The sequence below is a fragment of the Leptonychotes weddellii genome, chromosome 11 (assembly GCF_054177405.1).
Source record: "Leptonychotes weddellii isolate Sample4059 chromosome 11, ASM5417740v2, whole genome shotgun sequence".
In the NCBI taxonomy this organism is placed as follows: domain Eukaryota; kingdom Metazoa; phylum Chordata; class Mammalia; order Carnivora; family Phocidae; genus Leptonychotes; species Leptonychotes weddellii.
In genome coordinates this window covers 73,594,145-73,615,629 of record NC_138379.1, presented here as the reverse complement: position 1 = coordinate 73,615,629, position 21,485 = coordinate 73,594,145, and the positions used below count along the sequence as shown (strand labels likewise).

The window sequence follows — 21,485 nt, the reverse complement described above, 5'->3', positions numbered from 1 at the left end:
TGAAACGTGCAAACTGATAGACTTGGAAAGTTCCCAGATTACAGTACAATAATTGAAAACAAGATTGTAATAACACATCTGTATTTAAGTCTATGTTCCAAAGTCTTACACTTCTTTAGAATAAATTCCTTAAAAATGTGACATCAGCCAAACCTAAGTGCAAGGATATATTGGATTTCTCTATGGTATTTTTGCAAATTTTCTATAAGACTAAACTTATTTTTAAATAAAAAGTTAAAATACACACACGCAATTTCTAAAAATGGAAAGGTTGTACCAATTTTTAGTGTTTGTGCCTATTTTGCTGCATCTTCCCTAATACTGAAAAAATCAATCTTAAAAGAATTATCTATTCACATCTTTGCCAATCTTTCTACTAAAATATGTTGTATACTGCTACATAGCCTTTAGCAAACTTAACAAAACGTATTATACTGCATGTCTAGCAAAACTATTTGATGTAACTATTAGCCCTTTGAGAGCTGTAACACATTTATTCAAATAGTTTCTTAGTCAAGAAATTTCCTTGAATGAATTCTGAAGTGATACATTAAATGGCTTATTACACTAAGATATTAATTTTTTTGCTTAAAAGAAGTAAAAAAGAAGTTGGAAGGCCTTTCTTACTTAGGACTTCTTCCTATATAAGTATTCAAAATATATTTTTAAAAGAGGCATTGAAATACATTGTATTGTGCTTTACATTTGTTCTGCAAGTTCAACTTGTTAGTTCCTCTGGCTCTCTCTTATCAAGTACCACATAAAAGTAAGAAGGCCAATGAAAACACATTGTGATTCAGTCACATTTCAGAAATGATCTTGTCTGTCAGGTTAAAAGTAATAATCAGACTTCCAATTTCTTTTCCAATATATAAGGAGCTTAGAGATCACCACTCTGTCCTAACAAGTAACAAACTGAAAAATCAGTAACTCTTCATAGATCTGTGAGAGAAATGAGGTCACAGGGCAAACTGCTCTCCCCAGAATTGGAGAGACCTAGAAGTCTAGAAAAGAAGAAAGAGCTAAACTCAATTATATACAATTCTATCTTTAAAAAAGAGAAAATTTAAATGAAGTAAACAGAAGAAATAAAAAAATGATAGTAGAAATCAATGAACTTTAAAACAGGAAATCAATAGAGAAAATTAACAAAACCAAAAGATGATTCCTTGGTAAGATCAATAAAATCAATAAACCCCTAGGCAGGCTAAGTAAAACAAAAAGAAGAGAAAACACAAATTACTAATATCAGAAATGAAAGAGAGAACACCACAACAGATCATATGAACATTAAAAGGATAATAAATACTATAAATAACTCTATGCTCACGTATTTGATAACCTAGATGAAACTGACCCAGGTCCTCAAAAGACACAATCTGCCAAAACTTACACAAAAAGAAATGGATAATCTGAATAAGACCTATATCTATTTAAAATATTGAATCACTAATTAATAAACTTCCAAAAGAGAAAGCACCAAGCCAAGATTGGTTCACAATGTTTGAACTATACCAAATATTTAAGAAAGAAATTATACCAATTCTCTATAATCTCTTTCAAAAGATTGAAACAGAGGGACTACTTCCCAATTCATTCTATGAGGCTAGAATTACCCTACTACCAAAACAAAACAAAGACATTACAAAAAAGGAAAACTACAGAACACTATCTCTCGAGAATACTGATGAAAAAATCAACAACATTATTAGCTAATCGAATCCAACAACATGGAAAATAATTATATACTACAACCAAGTAGAATCTATCCCAGGCATGCATGCAAAACTGGTTCAACATTCAAAATTAGTTAATGAAATTAATCACATCAATAAGCTAAAGAAGTAAAATCACATGATCACATTGACAGATGTCCAAAGAGCATTTGCCAACATCCAGCACTCATTCATGATAAAAATTCTCAGTAAACTAAGATTAGTGGGATATTTCCTCAACTTGATAAAGAATGTCTATAAAACTACAGCGAGTATCATATGTAATAGTGAGAAACTTGAAGCTTTCCAAATAAGATCAGGAACAAGGCAAGGATGTCCCCTCTCTCCACTGCTTTTCTTCTTTTTTTAAAGATTTTATTTATTTATTTGACAGAGAGACACACAGTGAGAGAGGGAACACAAGCAGGGGGCATGGGAGAGGGAGAAGCAGGCTTCCCGCTGAGCAGGGAGCCCAATACAGGGCTCGATCCCAGGACCCTGGGATCATGACCTGAGTTGAAGGCGGATGCTTAAGGACTGAGCCACCCAGGCACCCCTCCCCACTGCTTTTCAACACTGTACTGGAATTTATAGCTAATGCATTAAGGCAAGAAAAGGAAATAAAAGATATACAAATGGGGAAGGAACAAATTAAACAGCCTTTGTACACAGATGACATGATCATCTAGGTATACATTACAAATAATTATCTAAAATCCTTCTGGAACTATGAAGTGATTATACCAAAATAGCAGAATACAAAGTTAATATACAAAAGTCAACTGCTTTCCTAGGTGCCAACAATGAATAAGTTCAATTTGAAATTAAAAACACAATAGCATTTATATCAGCAACCTCCCAAAAAAGAAGTAATTAAGTATAAGTCTAAAAAACTATGTACAAGATCTATATGAGGAAAACTACAAGACTCTGGTAGAAGTAGACAAAGGACTAAAAAATTTGAGAGACATACCATGTTCAGGGATAGGAAAACTCAATATTGTCAAGATGTCAATTCTTCCCAACTTGATCTAGATTCACAGTGCTATGCCAATCAAAACCAAAGCAAGTTATTTTTGTCATTATCAACAAACTGTTTCTAAAGTTTATACAGAGAGGCAAAAGACCCAGAATAGGTAACACAACATTGACAGAGAAGAACAAAGTTGGAAGAATGACACTGACTTCAAGACTTATCATAAAGCTACAATAATCAAAATGGTGTGGTTCTAGCAAAAAAAAAAAAAATCGACAAATACACCAATGTAACAGAATAGAGAGCCCAGAAATAGACTTACCTAAATATTGTCAACCAACCTTTGACAAAAGAGAAAAGGCAACACAATGGATAAAAAGATAGTGTTTTCAAAAAACAGTATTGGAAAAACTGGCAAAATCCACAGGCAAAAATATAAATCTATACATAGGCCTTATAGCTTTCACAAAATCACTCAAAATGGATCACAGGTCTTAATGTAAAATGCAAAATGATAAAGCTCAGAAAATGACATAGGAGAAAACAGAGATGATCCTGGGTTTGATGATGGACTTTTTTAGATACAACACTAGAGGCACAATCCATGAAAGAAAGAATTGATGAGGCGTGCCTGGGTGGCTCAGTCATTAAGCATCTGTCTTCGGCTCAGGTCATGATCCCAGGGTCCTAGGATCAAGTCCCACATCAGGCTCCCTGCTCTGCGGGAAGCCTGCTTCTCCCTCTCCCACTCCCCCTGCTTGTGTTCCTGCTCTTGCTCTCTCTCTCTGTCAAATAAATAAATAAAATCTTAAAAAAAAAAAAAAAAGAAAGAAAGAATTGTTGAGCTGACCTACACTGAAATTAAAATTTTCTGCTGTGTCAAGACACTATCAAGAAAATGAAAAGACAAGTAATAGACTTGAGTGAAAAAACTGACAAAAGATATATCTGATAAAGGACTATTATCCAAAATATACCAAGAACTCTTAAAAATCAATAATAAGGGGTGCCTGGGTGGCTCAGTCTTTAAGCATCTGACTTCAGCTCAGGTCATGATCCCAGTGTCCTGGGATCAAGCCCCGTGTCAGGTTCCCTGCTCAGCAGGAGGCCTACTTCTACCTCTCCCACTCCCTCTGCTTGTGTTCCCTCTATCACAGTGTCTCTCTCTGTCAAATAAATAAAAATAAAAAAAATCTTTTAAAAAAATCAACAATAAGAAAACAACTGATTTAAAAATGGTCCAAAGACCTTAACAGACACCTCATCAAAAAGATATGCAAATGATAAATAAGTATATGAAAAGATGCTCCGTATCATATATGTTATCATATCATATGAAATGCAAACTAAAATGAGATACTACTACACACCTATTAGAATGGCAAAAATCCAGAATTGGTAAAACCAAATGCTGACAAAGATGTGAAGCAACAGGAAATTTCTTTTCACTGCTAGTAGGAATACAAAATGGCAAACCCACCTTGGAAGACAGTTTGTCAGTTTCTTATAAAACTAAACATACCTTACCATAGGTTCCAGCAATTGGGACTCCTTGGTGTTTATCCAGATAAGCTAAAAGTTATGTCCACACAAAAGCCTGCACGTGAATGTTTATAGCAACTTTATTCATAATTGCTGAAATTTAGAAGCAACCAAGATGTCCTTCAGCTGGTGAATGGATATGTAAACTGTGGTACATCCAAACAAAGGAATATTATGCAGCACTAAGAAGAAAGAAGCCATGAGAAGACATGGAGGAAACTTAAATGTGTATTACTAAGTGAAAGAAGCCAAGCTGGAAAGGCTACATACTGTAATAATTCAAACTATATGACATTTTGAAAAAGGCAAAACTACAGACAGTAAAAATATCTGTGGTTGCCACTGGCTAGGGAGAAGTGAAAGATAAATACAGCACAGAGAATTTTTAGGGCAGTGAAACTGTTATGTATGATGCCATAACAGTGGGTACATATAATTATAAATTTGTCCAAACCCACAGAATGTACAACACCATGACTAAACCCTCGCTGACGAAGGAATGTAGCATCAATTGCAACAAAGGTACCATGTTGGGGAAAGACGTCCATAGTGAACAAGGTTGAGCATATGTGGGGATAAGAGGTATACAGGAACCTTGTACTTTTCACTAAAGTTCGCTGTGAGTCTAAAACTTCTAAAAAATATACTAATTTTTAAAAACTAATCATGTTTCCATTCCTCTAAGCAGTATTACTCAAGGAAATAAAGATCAACAACCAACCACAAAAATGCAAAAGAGCCTAAAAAAGTAAGTTTGGGTGGGGGGATTGGATTTCAAAATTCATTTCCTTATACATCAGTGAACTGATTTCTTTCAATTTTTTAAAAATGTTCTTGTGCCAGCAAAAGTCTGTTCTTTTAAACAGAGTATCATTCACAAAATGAAAACCTCAATATAATTTGCAAATCATCTAAAACTGTTAAATTCACTGAGAAAATTCTAAAAATAGTAAAATACCTCCCATTTTAGCAGATATGAAAGAACTTTAAATTTCATATGTAAAAAAACAGCTTTAATCATCAAATTTCCAAATAAACTGAATAAAATACAACTGACCCTTGAACAACATGGGGGTAAGGGGCACTGACCTCAGTACACAAAAATCCACATGTAAGTTTTGCTCCTCCAAAACATAACTTCTAACAGCCTACTCAACTGAAGCTGTGCCAATAACATGAACAGTCAATACGCATATTTCATGTTATATTATGTACTATATTCTTTTTTTAAATAAGGTAGAAGAAAAAAGTGTTAAGAAAATCATAAGGAAGAGAAGATACATTTCCAGTAATATACTGTATTTATAAAAAAAAAAAAATCTATGTGTAAGTGGAACCATGCTACTCAGACCAATGTTTTTCAAGAATCAACTATACGATCAGAATATTTCAGAAATTCACTTATTTTATAAATAACAAAACAGAAACAATACAAAAACTCCTTATGTATATCTGCTTAAATTTTAATTTACTGCCAACTTCTAACCTTAATAATTATTACTATCAAGTAATTTTTGCTATCCAACCAGTAACAAAATATCAACAATTCTTGATATGGCTGAAAAAGAAGGATGAGAGAAAAAGAAATCTCTAATGTACCTAGGATCAAATTTCTAAGACAAAAATTTGTTCTTCTCTCATTACTGAGGACCTACATAGTACAAGAACTGGAGTAAGCATTAGAGATGCAACAGAGAACCATCAAATCCCCGACTTCTGAGAATTTATTTCTAGTGAGAAAAATACATGTTACTGAAGTATTGTTGAAATGCAATGTTATACTAATTTCAGGGGCACAACACAGTGCTTCAACAATTCTGTACACATTACAAAATGCTCACCACAGTAAGTGTAGTTACCATTTGTCATCATGCAATGTTATCACACTCCATATTTATTTATTTTATAACTGGAAGTATGTACCACCTCCCTTCACCTATTTTGCCCATCTCGCCAACCACCTCCCCTCTGTCAAACACCAGTTTGTTCTCTGTATTTATGAGTCTATTTCTGTTCTGTTTGTTTTGCTTTTTAGATTCCACCTATAAGTGAAGCCATATGGTATTTGTCTTTCTCTGTGTGACTTATTTCACTTAGCATAATACCCTCTAGGTCCCATCCATGTTGTCACAAGTAGCAAGATCTCCTTTTTTATGGGTGAATAATAGTCCATTGTGTATATATACACCATAACTTTACCTATTCATCTATTAATGGCTACTTAGGGTTGATGCCATATCTTGACTATTGTAAATAATGCTGTAATAAACATAGAAGTGCATATATCTTTTTGAACAAATACTTTTTAAAGTAAATAAATGCATAAGTAAAATAATTCTAACTTCGTTCTGTGAAGAGATTAAACAAAAACCTACTCAAGGAAGGTAGTCAGGAAAAGCCCTTCTGAGGAGGTGGTATCTAAACTCTATCCTGAATACTGAGAAGGCACCAGACACAGCAAGTGCACAGTGTGAACAGAGTTACAAGCTGAGCAGTGTTCAATACTTAGTAGTAGGAAAGAACTTAGTCTTTTAAAAACTGAATGAAAGCTAGCATGACCAGAACAAAGGAATGAGCAGATTGTCATGACATGATGCAGAAGAGGTAGGCAAGGTCTGATCAGGTGGGACCCTCACAGGCCTTAGTTAGCATTTTGGGTTCAGTTCTAAATAAAGTGAATATCTATTGAAGAGTGTTAACCATGAAGATAACAATTTTCAATTTACATTTTATATCACTCTAGCAGTTTAAATGGTTCTCATTGATTACAGGATGCAAACACAAATGCTAATCACAACATCCTAACAAGATACAGCACCTTGGGCTAGTTTGGTAATAACAGAGATGGAAAAAGACAAATTCTAGATATATTTGCTGTTCTTTCTAAGAAAAATAGTCCTCACGCATGTCCTTGGAAGTCCCTTTATCATGGAAAAGATAACTGAAAAAGAATAAATTCTCTCTTTTTTTTTTTTTTTTTAAGATTTTATTTATTTGACAGAGAGAGATACAGCGAGAGAGGGAACACAAGCAGGGGGAGTGGGAGAGGGAGAAGCAGGCTTCCCGCTGAGCAGGGAGCCCGATGCGGGGCTCGATCCCAGGACCCTGGGATCATGACGTGAGCCGAAGGCAGACGCTTAACGACTGAGCCACCCAGGCGCCCCGAATAAATTCTCTCTTTAATGATATGATGATCGGAAAAGAGAATGAACTGATTTAATCTTAGCGGGGCCTTATCCTAGATATAGGACTTTACATAAGTTACTTAACACCCATCAGCAACAGTTTACTCACCTATAAAATGAAAATAGTAACATATTTCACAAAAGATTTACAAGGTTTGGATGTTTAACAATCTATCTATATATTTTGTTCATACACAGATGCTCTACAAATGTGAACAGTTGACCCCACCCCTTAATAACAGCATTTTGTAAGTGGACTAAGTGGAGGAGATACTTAATACCAAGGAATGCATTTCTGATGGTGGAATTTCAAGCAGGAGATCTTTTGAAGCAGGAAAGCATTCCCCTAAAACCAACTGTTTACCCCACCTACCAGGAGATAAAGGAGCTTTCAGAGTACTGTAAATATTTATGAAAAATTTGATCCTCAGAAAAAATAAACTATTATATAATGATGAATCCTTGTTAAAAATACAAAGGTAGTTCATACAATCCAAATACAACAAAACCATTCATTTTAACTGGTCTAAAGCTTACAATGAAACAAAAAAATAGTAAGTATTTTGTTAAGCAGCAATTTCTTACACTAACAAAACTATACTTACAGAAAGGAAAGATCATAAAGAATTTTCATTAGGACACATGTTAGAATAAGTTCTTGTAACAGCTAGGTTTAAATTTGCCATTTTAAAAAATCAACACTTAAAACCTGATGTTTGCTTACATGCTAAAGAATAAAACAATAGAATACTGAGTGGCATGGAGACTCATTACCATTGACATTATACTTATAAATGATTTATTCTAAGTAACGGGCCTCAATTAGTATGAGGGTTTATCTCTTTTTGGACTTTTTAAAATTACTGAATGTTCAACACTTGAGACAGTAAAAGTTTTTCTAGTATCTTCTTTGACATGTGACCAGATTTCCAAGAATTATTATTAATATTCATTAAATTCAAACTAAACACATTATGTTTTCTGAAAAGTAAGGAATAGGCAGAGGAAAAATTAGTATGATTTTCAGAAAAGATATATTACCATTCAGATCAATATCATGACACAAGAGTGTTTTTTCATCCATACCAGCCAATCTGTTTGTTCTACATAACACTTTTTTTCAGTTTGTATACTTAAAGAACAGAATGAAAAATAATGGAAGGAACATTTGAAAAATAATATGCCTATTTGGTTAAGACAACTTATTCTAAATCATGATTAGTATGAAAGGAAGGGCACTGGGGGCTTGGGCAAGGCATGAAAGATCTATTTTCCGAGGCATCTGAGTCACTTTTTAAAAAATATTTTATTTATTTGAGAGAGAGAGGGAGCACAAGCAGGGGGAGAGGCAGAGGGAGAAGCAGACTCCCCACTGAGCAGGGAGCCCAATGCGGGGCTTGATCCGAGGACTCCGAGATCATGACCTGAGCCAAAGGCAGATGCTTAACTAAATGAGCCACTCAGGCGCCCCTCTGAGTCACTTTAAAAACAGTTAATATTCACCTGAGACACAGCAATGTTGCTAAGTGAGATCTGTATGACAGGTATCTGTTCCACTTGCTTTGGGCCCATGCTATACCAGCTTTTAATATTGTAACTATCACTCAGACTATATAATGATGTGGGATTGTAACCAGTTGGCCTGGACTATCTCCCACAGAGGCTCTTGATTTGAGGTTTCCACTTTTTTTTTTTTTTAAAGATTTTATTTATTTATTTGAGAGAGAGAATGAGAGAGAAAGAGCACATGAGAGGGGGGAGGGTCAGAGGGAGAAGCAGACTCCCCGCTGAGCAGGGAGTCTGATGCGGGACTCGATCCGGGGACTCCAGGATCATGACCTGAGCCGAAGGCAGTCGCCTAACCAACTGAGCCACCCAGGCGCCCTTGAGGTTTCCACTTAAGGAGCCTCTGAAGACTTCCCCAACCTGAGAAAGGAAACAGACATCCAAGTCCAGGAAGTAATGGAAGTCCCAAACAAGATGAACCCAAAAAGAACCATACTAAGATATATTAAGAATTTAAATGTCAAAAATTAAAGATAAAGAGAGAATCTTAAAAGCAACAAGAGAAAAGCCAGTAATGAGTATAGAGACCACCCATAAGACTATCAGCTGATTTTTCAGCAGCAAGTTTTCAGGCCAGAGGAAGTGACATGATATATTCAAACTGCTGAAAGGAAAAAACCTACAACCAAGAACAGTCTACACCAGCAAAGTTTTCATTCAGAACTGAAGGAGATATAAGGAGTTTCCCACACAAGCAAAATTTTAAAAAGTTCACTGCTAAACTGGCATTACAAGAAATGTTGAAAGGATTTCTTTAAGCATAAAGGAAAGGGCCATAACTAAAAGTAAGAAAATTATGAAAGAAAAATTTCACTGGTAAAAGCTAACATTTAAAAAGATGGTGGATTGATCACTTATAAAGCTGGTATGAAGGTTAAAAGATAAATGTAGTAAAATCAACAATATCTACAGTAATTAGTAAAGGGATACACTAAATAAAAAGGTGTAAAATATGAAGTCAAATACATAAAATAAGGGGGTGGGGAGTAAAAATGTAAGACTTTTAGAATGTGTTTCAACCTAAGGGACCAACAAGTTAAAACAGACTGCTATATACAAAGGGTGTTACATATGAACTACATGTTGACGACAAAACAAAAATCTATAATAGATACATTAAAAATAAATAGAAAGGAATCCAAACATAACATTAAAGAAGTCAAGTTAAAAGGTAAGAGAATAAGAGAAAAAATACAAAACAATTAGAAAACAATTAACAAAATGGCAATGAGTACAAAACCATCCACAACTGCTTTAAATGTAAATGGACTAAATGCTGCAGTTAAAAGACAATAGCTAACTAAATGGATAAAAATGTAAGACCCATCTATATACTGCCTACAGGAGATTCATTTCAGACGTATAGACACATACAGACTGAAAATGAAAAGATGAAAAATAATACTTCATGCAAATGTAGCAAAAAGAAAGCTGGCATAGCAATACTTGTATCAGATAAAATACTTTAAAACAAAGACTATGACAAGATACAAAAAGAGGCTAATATTATATAATGATTGAGATCAATCCAACAAGATAATGTAACAACTGTAAATAGCAGACAGAAAGCAAGAAACTGACAGTAACAGTAGGGAACATTAACACCCCATTTACATCGATATATACGGTGTCTAGACAGAAAATCAATAAGGAAACAGTGACCTTAAACAACACATCAGACCAGACGGACTTGACATACATATATACAGAACATTACCAAAACAGCACAATACACATTCTTTTCAAGTGCACATGGAACATTTTCCAGAACATATCACATGTTAGGCCATAAAACAAGTCTAAAATAAATGTTAAAAGACTGAAATCATATCAAGAACCTTTTCCCATCACAATAGTATGGAACTAGAAATCAATTCCAAGGCAAAAATTAGAAAAAACACAATCATTTGGAGCCTAAATAACCAACTGATCAATGAAGAAATCAAAGAAGAAGTGAAAAAAATACCTGGAGAAAAATGAAAATGGAAACACAACTGTTCAAAATCTTAAGGGAATAGCAAAAGCAGTTCTAAGAGGGAAGTTTAGAACAATACAGGCCTACCTCAAGAAACAAGAAAAATCTCAGGGCCCCTGGGTGGCTCAGTCGATTAAGTGTCTGCCTTTGGCTCAGGTCATGATCAAGCCCCAAGTTGGGCTCCCTGCCCAGCAGGGAGCCTGCTTCTCCCTCTCCTCCCCACTTGTGCTCTCTCTTGCTATCTCTATGGCTATCTCTGTCTCCCTCTCTCAAATAAATAAATAAAATCTTTATAGAAACAAGAAAAATCTCAAACAATTCAAACTTACTCCTATAGAAATTGGAAAAAGAAAAATAAAACAAAACCAAAGTTAGAAGACAGAAAATAATAAACATCAGAGCAGATAAATGAAATAAAAACTAAAAACATTAGAAAAGATCAATGAAACTAAGAGTTGGTTCCTTGAAAAGATAAACAAAATTCATAAACTTTTAGCCAGAGATGCCTGACTGGTTCAGTTGGTGGAGCCTGTAACTCCTGATCTCGGGGTTGTAAGTTTGAGCTCCACTCTGGGTGTAGAAATTACTTAAAAAATAAAACAAAAACAAAACAAAACAAAACTTTAAGCAGACTAATCAAAAAAAAAAAAAAAAAAAGAGGAGAGTCAAGTAAATAAAATCAGAAATGAAAGAAGAGAAGTTACAACTTACCCCAGAAATACAAAATATTATTAGACTACTACAATTACACATCAACAAATTAGACAAACTACAAAAAATGGATAAATTCCTAGAAACATAAATTATTCTAACAATTAATCAAGAAGAATCAATATCTGAACAGACCAATTACTAGTAATGAAATTCAATCAGTAATGAAAAAACTTCCAACAAACAGAAGTCCAGGGCCAGATGGCTTCATGGATTAATTTGAAAAAAAAAAAAAAAATGTAAAGAAGACGGAATACCTAGCCTTCTCAACATGTTTCAAAAAATGGAAGATGAAGGAATGCTTCCAAATTCATTCTATGAAGCTAGCATTACTGTGATACCAAAACCAGACAAAGACACTACGAAGAAAGAAAATTACAGACCAATATCCCTGATGAATGTAAATGCAAAATTCCTCAACAAAATATTACACAACCAAATTCAACAGTACATTATAAGGATCATATACCACAATCAAGTGGGATTTGACAGGGATGCAAAGATGGTTCAGTAGCCACAAATCAATCAGTAATGATACACCACATTAACAAAATGAATAAAAAATCATATGATCATTTCAATAGATGCAAAAAATGCAATTGATAAAATTTAACATCCATTCATGATTAAAAAACTCTCAATAAAGTGGGAATAGAGGAAGCATACCTCAACATAATAAAGGTCATATACAACACTCCTACAGATAACATCATACTCAATGGTAAAAACCTGAAGGCTGTTCCTTTAAGATCAGGAACATATCAAGAACGCAGTCTCACCACTTTTATTCAACAAAGTACTGGAAGCCCTTACAATAGCAATCAAACAAGAAAAAGAAATAAAAAGAATGTTACTTGGTAAGGAAGAAGTCAAACTGTCACTATTTGCATATAGAGACAACCCTAAAGACTCCACTGATAAAACTATTAGAAATAATGAATGAAGTCAGTAAAGTTTCAGATACAACATTAATATAAAGAAATCTGTTTCATTTCTATATACTAATAACAAGCTAGCAGAAAGAGAAATTAAGAAAACAATCCCATTTACAATTGCATCAGAAATAATAAAATACCTAGACATAAATTTAACCAAGGAGGTGAAATACCTATACTCTGAAAACTATAAGATACCAATGAAAGAAAGTAAAGATGACATAAATAAATGTAAAGATACACCATGCTCATGATTGGAAGATTTAATACTGTTTAAATGTCCATACTACCCAAAGCAATCTATGGATTCAATGCAATCCCTATCAAAATACCAATAGTGTTTTTCAGAGAACTAGAACAAAAAATTCTAAAATTTGTATGCAACCACAAAAGACCCAGCCAAAATAACCTTGAGGAAGAACAAAGCTGGAGGTATCATGCTCCTAGATTTCAAACTACACTTTGAAGCTATCGTAATCAAAATAGTATAGTACTGGCACAAAAAGAGACATATATGTCAACAGAACAGAGTAGAAAGCCCAGAAATAAACCCATGCTTATATGGTCAATTAATCAATGACAAAGGAGCTAAAAATATACAATGGGGAAAGACAGTTGCTTCCATAAATGGGTTTTTGGAAAACTGGACAGCTACAGGCAAAAGAATGAAACTGGACCACCTCCTTTTACCATATACAAAAATAAACTCAAAATGGATTCAAGACCTAAATGTAGGACCTGAAACCATAAAACTTCTAAAAGAAAACACAGGCAATAAACTCTTTGACATCAGTCTTAGCAATATTTTTTTGGCTCTGTCTCCTCAGACAAAGGCAACAAAAACAAATATAAAAAATTGAGACTACAGCACACTAAAAAGCTTTTGCCCAGAGAAGGAAACCATAAACAAAATGAAAAGGCAACCTCCTAAAATGGAGAAGGTACTTGTAAATGATCTATCAGACAAGGGGCTAATATCTAAAATATATAAAGAACTCAAACAACTCAAGACACAGAAAAAAAATCTCATTTAAAAAATGGGCATGGGCACAGGAACTGAATAAACATTTTTCCAAAGAAGACATACAGATGGCCATGAGACACATGAAAAAATGTTCAACATTGCTGATCACAGGGAAATGCAAATTAAAACCACATTGAGATGTTACTCCCACCTATCAGAATGGATAGTATCAAAAAGACAAATAACAATTGTTGCCAAGGATATAGAGAAAAGGAATCCCTCATGTACTGTTGGTGGGCATGTAAATTGGTGGAAACACTATAAAAAATAGTAGGGGAATTCCTCAAAAATTTAAAAACAGAAATACCATATGATGCAGCGATTCCTCATCTGGCTATTTACCCAAATAAAACAAAACACTAATTCAAAAAGATATTGTATGCACCACTATGTTCACTGCAGCATCATTTACAATAAATGTGATATGGAAGCAACCTAAGTATCCACTGACAGATAAGTGAATAAAAAGAAGTTATGGAATATAGGTACATGGAATATTACTCAGCCATTAAAAAAGAATGGAATCTTGCCATTTATGACAACACAGATGGACCTAAAGGGTGTTACGCTAAGTGAAATAAGTCAGACATAGAAAGACAAACACCTTAACATTTCATTTTTATGTGGACTCCAAAAAGCAAAACAAACAAACAACAAAAGAGAAGCAGACTCATAAATACAAAGAACAAACTGGTGGTTGCCAGAGGGGAGACATATGGGGGATGCAAGAAATAAATGGAGGGGATTAAGAGGTACAAATATCCAGTTATAAAATAAGTAAGTCACAGGGATGTTTAGTACAACATAAAGAATACGGTCAATAATATTGTAATAACTATGTACAGTAACAGATGGTAACTTTACTTATCATGGTGATCATTTTGTACATAAATGTCAAATCACTATGTTGGTACACCTACAACTAAATATAATACTGTATGTCAACTATAGTAAATTAATTAACTAATTAATGTTTACAGAGAGATTATAATAACATGGAGGAATGCTTTATAAATAAAAATTATGTAAAATTATATATATATCCCTGTATTCAATTATAAAATACAACTATGTAAAACAAAGCCAAAATAGGCAAAAATGTAAACAGGCAATCTCAGGGTAGCAATTTTCTTCTTTTTTGTCCATTTCCCATATTTTCCAAAATTTCTAAACATATTTTTATCCTAAAAACCTATAAACCCATACTTTTAAATCAGAAAAAAAAAGATACATGTATCTGTCTTCAAATATGTACATATGATTGGTGTCTAGACTCTCTCCACTTAAGTCATGCAAAGAAACTTGACTGCATTCTCAGTACATTTCTGTAATTCTTTATTAACATTAGGATATACTTGCAGATTTCAGAGTAGCTAATCAACTATAAATCATATTAGAAAATGACAGAAGAATAGGGTAAAAAAAAAAACACTAGACTGAGGTTCAAATCCCGGTCTTTCTCTTTAATTTTATGACCTTGGGGAAGTTATTAACATTCTTGAGTCTTAGACTCATCAGCTGTAAAATGAAAAACAGACTATTTACCTCACACAGTTTATGTTAAAAGAATGAAATGTTGTACTGCATGTCACAATATCTGTATACTAGACACACATTATCAAAATGCCTACTGAATTGGATCATTTCAGCATGAAAGACATGGTTTACATTTCTAAATTCACAATTTAACAAGAAACAAAAACTTGAAGGGCAGAGGCAAAAGCACAATTAAAAGTTTCAAAGATAAGACCTAAAAGAATCAGTATTACTGAACCTCCAGAAAGGTGGGAAAAAAAAAAAATCACAGTTGTTGAATTGGTCATTTTCTGAGATTAAAGAACAAGAGAAGAGCGGGTTAAATAAAAAGAATTTCGAGTGTACTTTAAAAATTAGAAATTAGCAAAAATATGCAATATATGAAAACATATCAACATGTAATGGTGATCGTATCTTATCTGAAGACTAAGCAATCTCTTAAATCTGTTCTAGACTGTGAATTATAGTGTGATGCAGGAAAAACTGGCAATCACGAAACTGAAGTTCTTAGCAGTTCCTGCTAAGATTTCATTTAACTTAGGAAGGCCACATCAGTAATTTAGGTCTCAATTTCCTCATTGGCAAAATGAGAGGGCTTGATTATGAGTCTATATAATATTAGTTATAAAAACATATAGGATTCCAATTTAATATGATTTATGGCTGACACATTTGGCAAGAATACAGAAAGTAAGCCATGGGGGTGCCTCAAGGATCACTTACAGAACTGCAGAGAAGTGCAGTGGCATTATTACATTGCAGTAAATTACTACTTTGGTGTAATGAATAGTACACTGAGTAGTCTGAAATTTTTTAAGCAGATTGACAAGATACCTGCAACCAGGAAATAGCCTAACTAGCTAGGTCACTAATTCATGGAAGCATAATTAAGTGACGATTATACATTCTGACATATGGTTCCAAAATACCATGCTTACCTTTTGAAGGTCATTTAAAAAAAATAACACAGGTGCTTGTAACATTACGTTTCGCTCATGAGAATAAAACTATTTACATTGTCAGATCATATGGAAATTAATGGTGAGAAGGAAAGATGCTAAAAGATGTTAGGTTATAGAGGGATTAATGAATTCATTACTGACATGCCAATCATGTGCTCTAGATAAAGAAGATATGATTTGTATTTATGTATGAGTAATGGTTCACCAAAACACATGTGTTATTTTCACTTAAAAATTAAGTCACGATGGGGCACCTGGGTGGCTCAGTCGGTTAAGCGTCTGCCTTCGGCTCAGGTCATGATCCCAGGGTCCTGGGATCGAGTCCTGCATTGGGCTCCCTGCTCAGTGGGAAGCCTGCTTCTCCCTCTCTCTCTGTCTGCCACTACCCCTGCTTATGCGCTCTCTCTCTCTCCCTCTCTCTGTCAAATAAACAAATAAAATCTTGGAGGAAAAAAAAAAGTCATGAAAAAGAAGCATTTTATGAAACATGACACAAAACTTAGTGATTCAGAGCTGCCTACTTCCTCAAAGGAACTGAGATGATACACAATAAGACATATATTAACAATATGAAACTTTGGCCATCTTATTTATATACAAACTAAATTCAATTTCCAATCTCATATTCTGACACCAATAAATAAAAGCACTTAATTCTGAAAGGTTTCCTTTAAAATCACCAACACTAAGAACTCAGGTATTTCCCACATGAGATAAGCATTAGACTTTTCAAGATTATGTAATTTTTAACTTCAGGTACAAGAATAATACTTTTGGGGGGGGAAAAACCCATAAATGCCCCTATCTTACTCTTTCCCAAAGAAAACTAAAAACTCTGCACAAAAAAAAAGCTTTTCTCAAAAACAGTTACTTCACAATCACGAATTCAAAACTAGGCATAAGGCTTAATAAAAGTGAAGTAAGCAAAGGAACTAAACTACTTACTTGGTGGAGGACATAATCAATGCTACAAATGACCTACTTCAAATCTCATTAAGAGAAGTCATGGTAATTATCCTCACGAAAGTTCTAACACTAAGAGTCAAGAAACAGTCCCCTTCTAAAACATACACATACACACACTACATCCACTACAGTGAAACTTCCTGCCTGGTAGAAAAGTGAGCATCTCAGGCAGAGACAACTGAAACTTCGTTTGCTCTTTTACTGTAATAGGTGACCAGTAGCTGATTCATTTAATCTTATCATCAATAAAAGATGTATTTCCTTTACTCTTACAAGAAGAGTTTTCATTTAAGTTTGTAAATTAAATATCTGTAGGACTGATTCTATTAACTGTTTCGATTCTGAGTACATGCAGAATAGCCAATATGACTGGAAGAAAGAATAAAACAAAACATCTGTGTTACCATAGTCACTGTTATTTGTCCACAAATGCCTAAAGACTTAAAACCTTTCTTAAAATGCAGACAGAAGATATGCAAGTTACAATACTAAACTGTGCATTCCATGTAATTTTGTATGAACACATTTATCTCTCTTTTAAAGGATACCAAACAATGGTCATACATAGTCCAATTTCATTTCAATATCATACAAGTATCTTTCTGTGAATTCTATTAGATGCCATAAAAAATGCATTAAAAGGAATCTACACATCCACAAAATTACCTGACAAGCAATGTGCACGAGGTAGACCAGCTCTTTAGATTCACAGCCATTTTTCGTTATTTCATTCTGTTCTTCTGAAAGTGAAAGCTATGTCAAAAAAAGGGGGGGCAGAAGAGAGGGAAAGTCATGATTAATGAGTAAGAATAAACTAGGCATTCAGTAAACTTAAGACCCTCACATCAACTCACTCTAAGATATGCCTTTCAATGGAACTCTATTGCTTATGAAGATAAAACAGAATTCAGGATGTTTTTAAAAATATGTTTCTAAGTACTGTCTTCATAGTTTCAATCTAAAGTAGCACAACTGCATAAAAGCAGTAAGTAAAATACATTCATTCAAGAGCAGGTCCTCACTTCCTTAATTTATTTAGCACATATGTGAAAGGAAGGCAGTAAGGTGGGCATTGGGAGACAGCAGGAGCAAAGTGGTTGAAAGAAAGCTCAGGCTCTATTCCAGAGATTGGAAACTGGCTTCCCAGGGAACAGACTGGGCCTGCAGACATGTATCACTTCAGACTTATCATGTATATCTGCACATCAGATTTTATTTTATTTTTACCTGAACCAGCAGCAATAATTTAGAAACTGAGTCATTTCAGATAAAAAATACAGATTTCTGGCTTCTATTGAAAAGTCAGAAAATCTGAAATATTGGACCCATATTCTCACATAGCAACAACTGGCTGGAACTGAAAAGTGACCAAACCCTTTAAATGAGGCATGTATTCTCCAAAAGACTTTGCCACCAGTATCTAAGCTGAATGGTAACTGTCATCCATCATGCTGCTTGCTTTGTTATTTTTTCACGCACTACTCTCTTCTTGCATTTATATTACATATCTGCCCCACTTAGGGAGGTGAATTTGCAAACTCTGCCCTACAGACAGACAGCCCTGAGTTCAAAAGTATCACTAACTAGCTGCATAATATTGACCTACCTACTTAATCACTCATTGGGAAAATGCAAATGATTAACAATACCTATTCTCAAGTTTGTGAGTATCAAATGAGATAATGCATTTAAAGGGTTCACCAAGATGCCTACTACTACTCATAACTACTTAACGTTAACCATCATTATAGTTAATATTATACAAAAGAAAAGATAAATACATATTCTCTATTTTTGAGAGCAGTATCACTGAAGTATTTTTAAAAACATTCTGGTATTAAGTAGAAATTCACAAGATAATGATCATTCTCACACCAGCCAAAATAAGCCAGATTAACTACAAAATCATACTTTTAAAAAAAGAATTAGGGGTAAGAAAAAACCTAAATGAACTAAAAAGGGAAAGTGACAAGACATTCATGAGACAGAAGAGACTCATGGACATGCTCAGAAGCCTAGTAAAGATGCAGAAGGATAAAGAACCTGCACTAGACAGGGTAAGGAGAAACCAGCCAAACCCTGAAGACTGCATGTGGACTGGAGTAATGAAGGAAAATTCCAAGGGAAACCTGTAGCAAAGAGACCATGCCCACCTGATCCCAGGTTACAGGCTCAGTGCACCAAACGCTGGGGGAAGAGCAGGAGCATGGAAAGAGATGAACCTGTGAAGTGTGCAGCGTCTCCCCGAGCACACTGCAGCTAACCACTGCAGATGGGGAGCAGGGCAAGAAAGCTCAGAGAGCTCCTTCTGAGGCATTCAAGATATTCAACAACTGAAGGCTGGAGGTAGCACAGAAAAGCCAGGAGAAACCCCTGGAGGCAACCCAGGACTTCAAAGAGTAAGAAGCAGCTCTACACCAAGGTTCACAGTAGGGTAGACAGAAGAGAGCTCTCCATTGGCACAGGAGATTACGGAAAGGACTGGAGAACAAAGAGAACTAGCAACCAGGCAGCAAAGAAGAGACAGAGAAAGAGCACATGCTCTCCCTCAGTTCAGAAAACTGTTAGCTCAGCAGTAAAGCACAAAAAGATATCTCACCAATTTTCAGTTCCCCTCAATGGCGGGGGGGGTAACAACTCCTGAACATCCAAACCACAAGGAAGAGTACAGAATTTTTAAATGGCCATAACTACAAAAGAAATAAAGACTAGAAATAAAATCAACCTTCCTAAAAAGAACTAGGGCAGAGGGGAGAGTGAGGAAGAGGAGAAGAAACTTCCCAAAAAGGCAAAAAGATAGGTGGGGAGGACTTAACAGAAAAGAAGGATGGTCAAATGGTGTCAATAAAATGGCAGGGTAGGCAACTCCAAACTCCATTCCCTTCACAGAAACACGAAAAAACAAGCAAAAACGCTCACAACCAAATTTCTCAGTAGTCTAGAATACAGTAGAAAGTTTACAATCACCATGAGAACAATGAATCAAGGAAAAAACCAACTTGTAACTTGCAGGAAACCTTTGTGGTATTTTTACCCAACCTTGCTCCACCCCTCCCCATCTCAGCAGTACTCTTGTAGGACTTTCCTCCTTGCGTCTGGAAGGAGCAGAGACATCATTAACAAACTAAGGTATCTGTCTGTTCTGATCTGTCTGGCAGTTACATGAAGGGTTGACACAAGGTACACGTCTCTTTTTCACCTGGGGATTTTAAAAAAACAGCATTGCTAAAATATTGTAAAGTGAACTAAAAGTCTTCAGTTACTTGAAGCAAAAGATTATAGCTAAGACATAATATAGACAGCTTAATGCCCAGGAGAAAGAGCTGAGGAGAGAGGTTCCTTGGGAAATGAGAGCATTCAAAAGTGTCTGTGTATGCTGGGACATTTAGAAAGCCATGAATATGTTCAGGGTAGGACACATGCACAAAAGACATAAGGATTTCCGAAGCTTTCACCTCTACTCTCCAGGCTAAGACAGAGCTAGCTGTAAAGAGCCTGGTTAACTGATGAATGAGTCTCTCAACACAAAGGAAATGTGCAAAGACTGGCTTATTATTTATTTTATTTTTTATTTTTAGTTCTTGGCATTCAAGGAATTCCCTAACAAAACACTATCTGAACACAAGTAAAAGAAGAAATGTCAGTGAGCACATAGGACATGGAACACAATCTTTTCAAAAACAGTCTGGAAAAGTCACTAAAAACACAGACTGCAGCCTTTAGGATCAAAAACAGCAAACCTGTGGTAAGGGATAGAATCTGATTTCCGTGGTTATCACATTATAATATCCAAATGCCCAGTATGCAACAACAACAACAAAACTAACAAAATATACAAAGAAAACAGGAACATATGGGTCATTCACAAGAAAAAATAATAATAAGCCAAAAGAAGTGATCCCTGAGAAGTCCAGATATAGGACCTAACAGATCTTAAATATACTATATAAAACACACTCAAAGAGCTCAAAGAAAACTAAAGGAAACCTGAAAAACAATGTATAAATAAATGAAAATATCAATGAAGATAAAGTAAAAAAGGGAACAAAAAACAAATTTGGGGAATGACTAACAGTTCTAACTAAAGGGATCTAAATACTAACTAAAACTAAAAATTCACTAAAGGGATCAACAGCAGATTTGGGCAAGAAGAAGAATCAGCTTACTTAAAGATGGGTAAGTCAAAATACAAGTTTCCCCCGCTATCCAAAAGTAGAGCGTTTCTTTGAAACCTTTTAAAAGCCAGTGGATGAAAGACCTCAGTGTGAGACAGGAATCCATCAAAATCCTAGAGGAGAACATAGGCAGTAACCTTTTTGACATCGGCCACAGCAACTTCTTTCAAGATACATCTCCAAAAGCTAGTGAAACAAAAGCAAAAATGAAGTTTTG

The 21,485-nt window shown here is 34.8% G+C and overlaps 1 protein-coding gene across 1 annotated transcript in view; it reads right to left on the bottom strand.

Moving 5' to 3' along the window:
- ARHGAP32 (Rho GTPase activating protein 32) overlaps positions 1-21,485 on the bottom strand; it is a 158,254-nt gene that overhangs the window by 87,537 nt on the left and 49,232 nt on the right. The window contains exon 6 of the mRNA XM_081797347.1: positions 17,760-17,846. Within this exon, the coding sequence (XP_081653473.1) occupies positions 17,760-17,846 (87 nt within the window). The remainder of the gene's footprint in view (positions 1-17,759; positions 17,847-21,485) is intronic.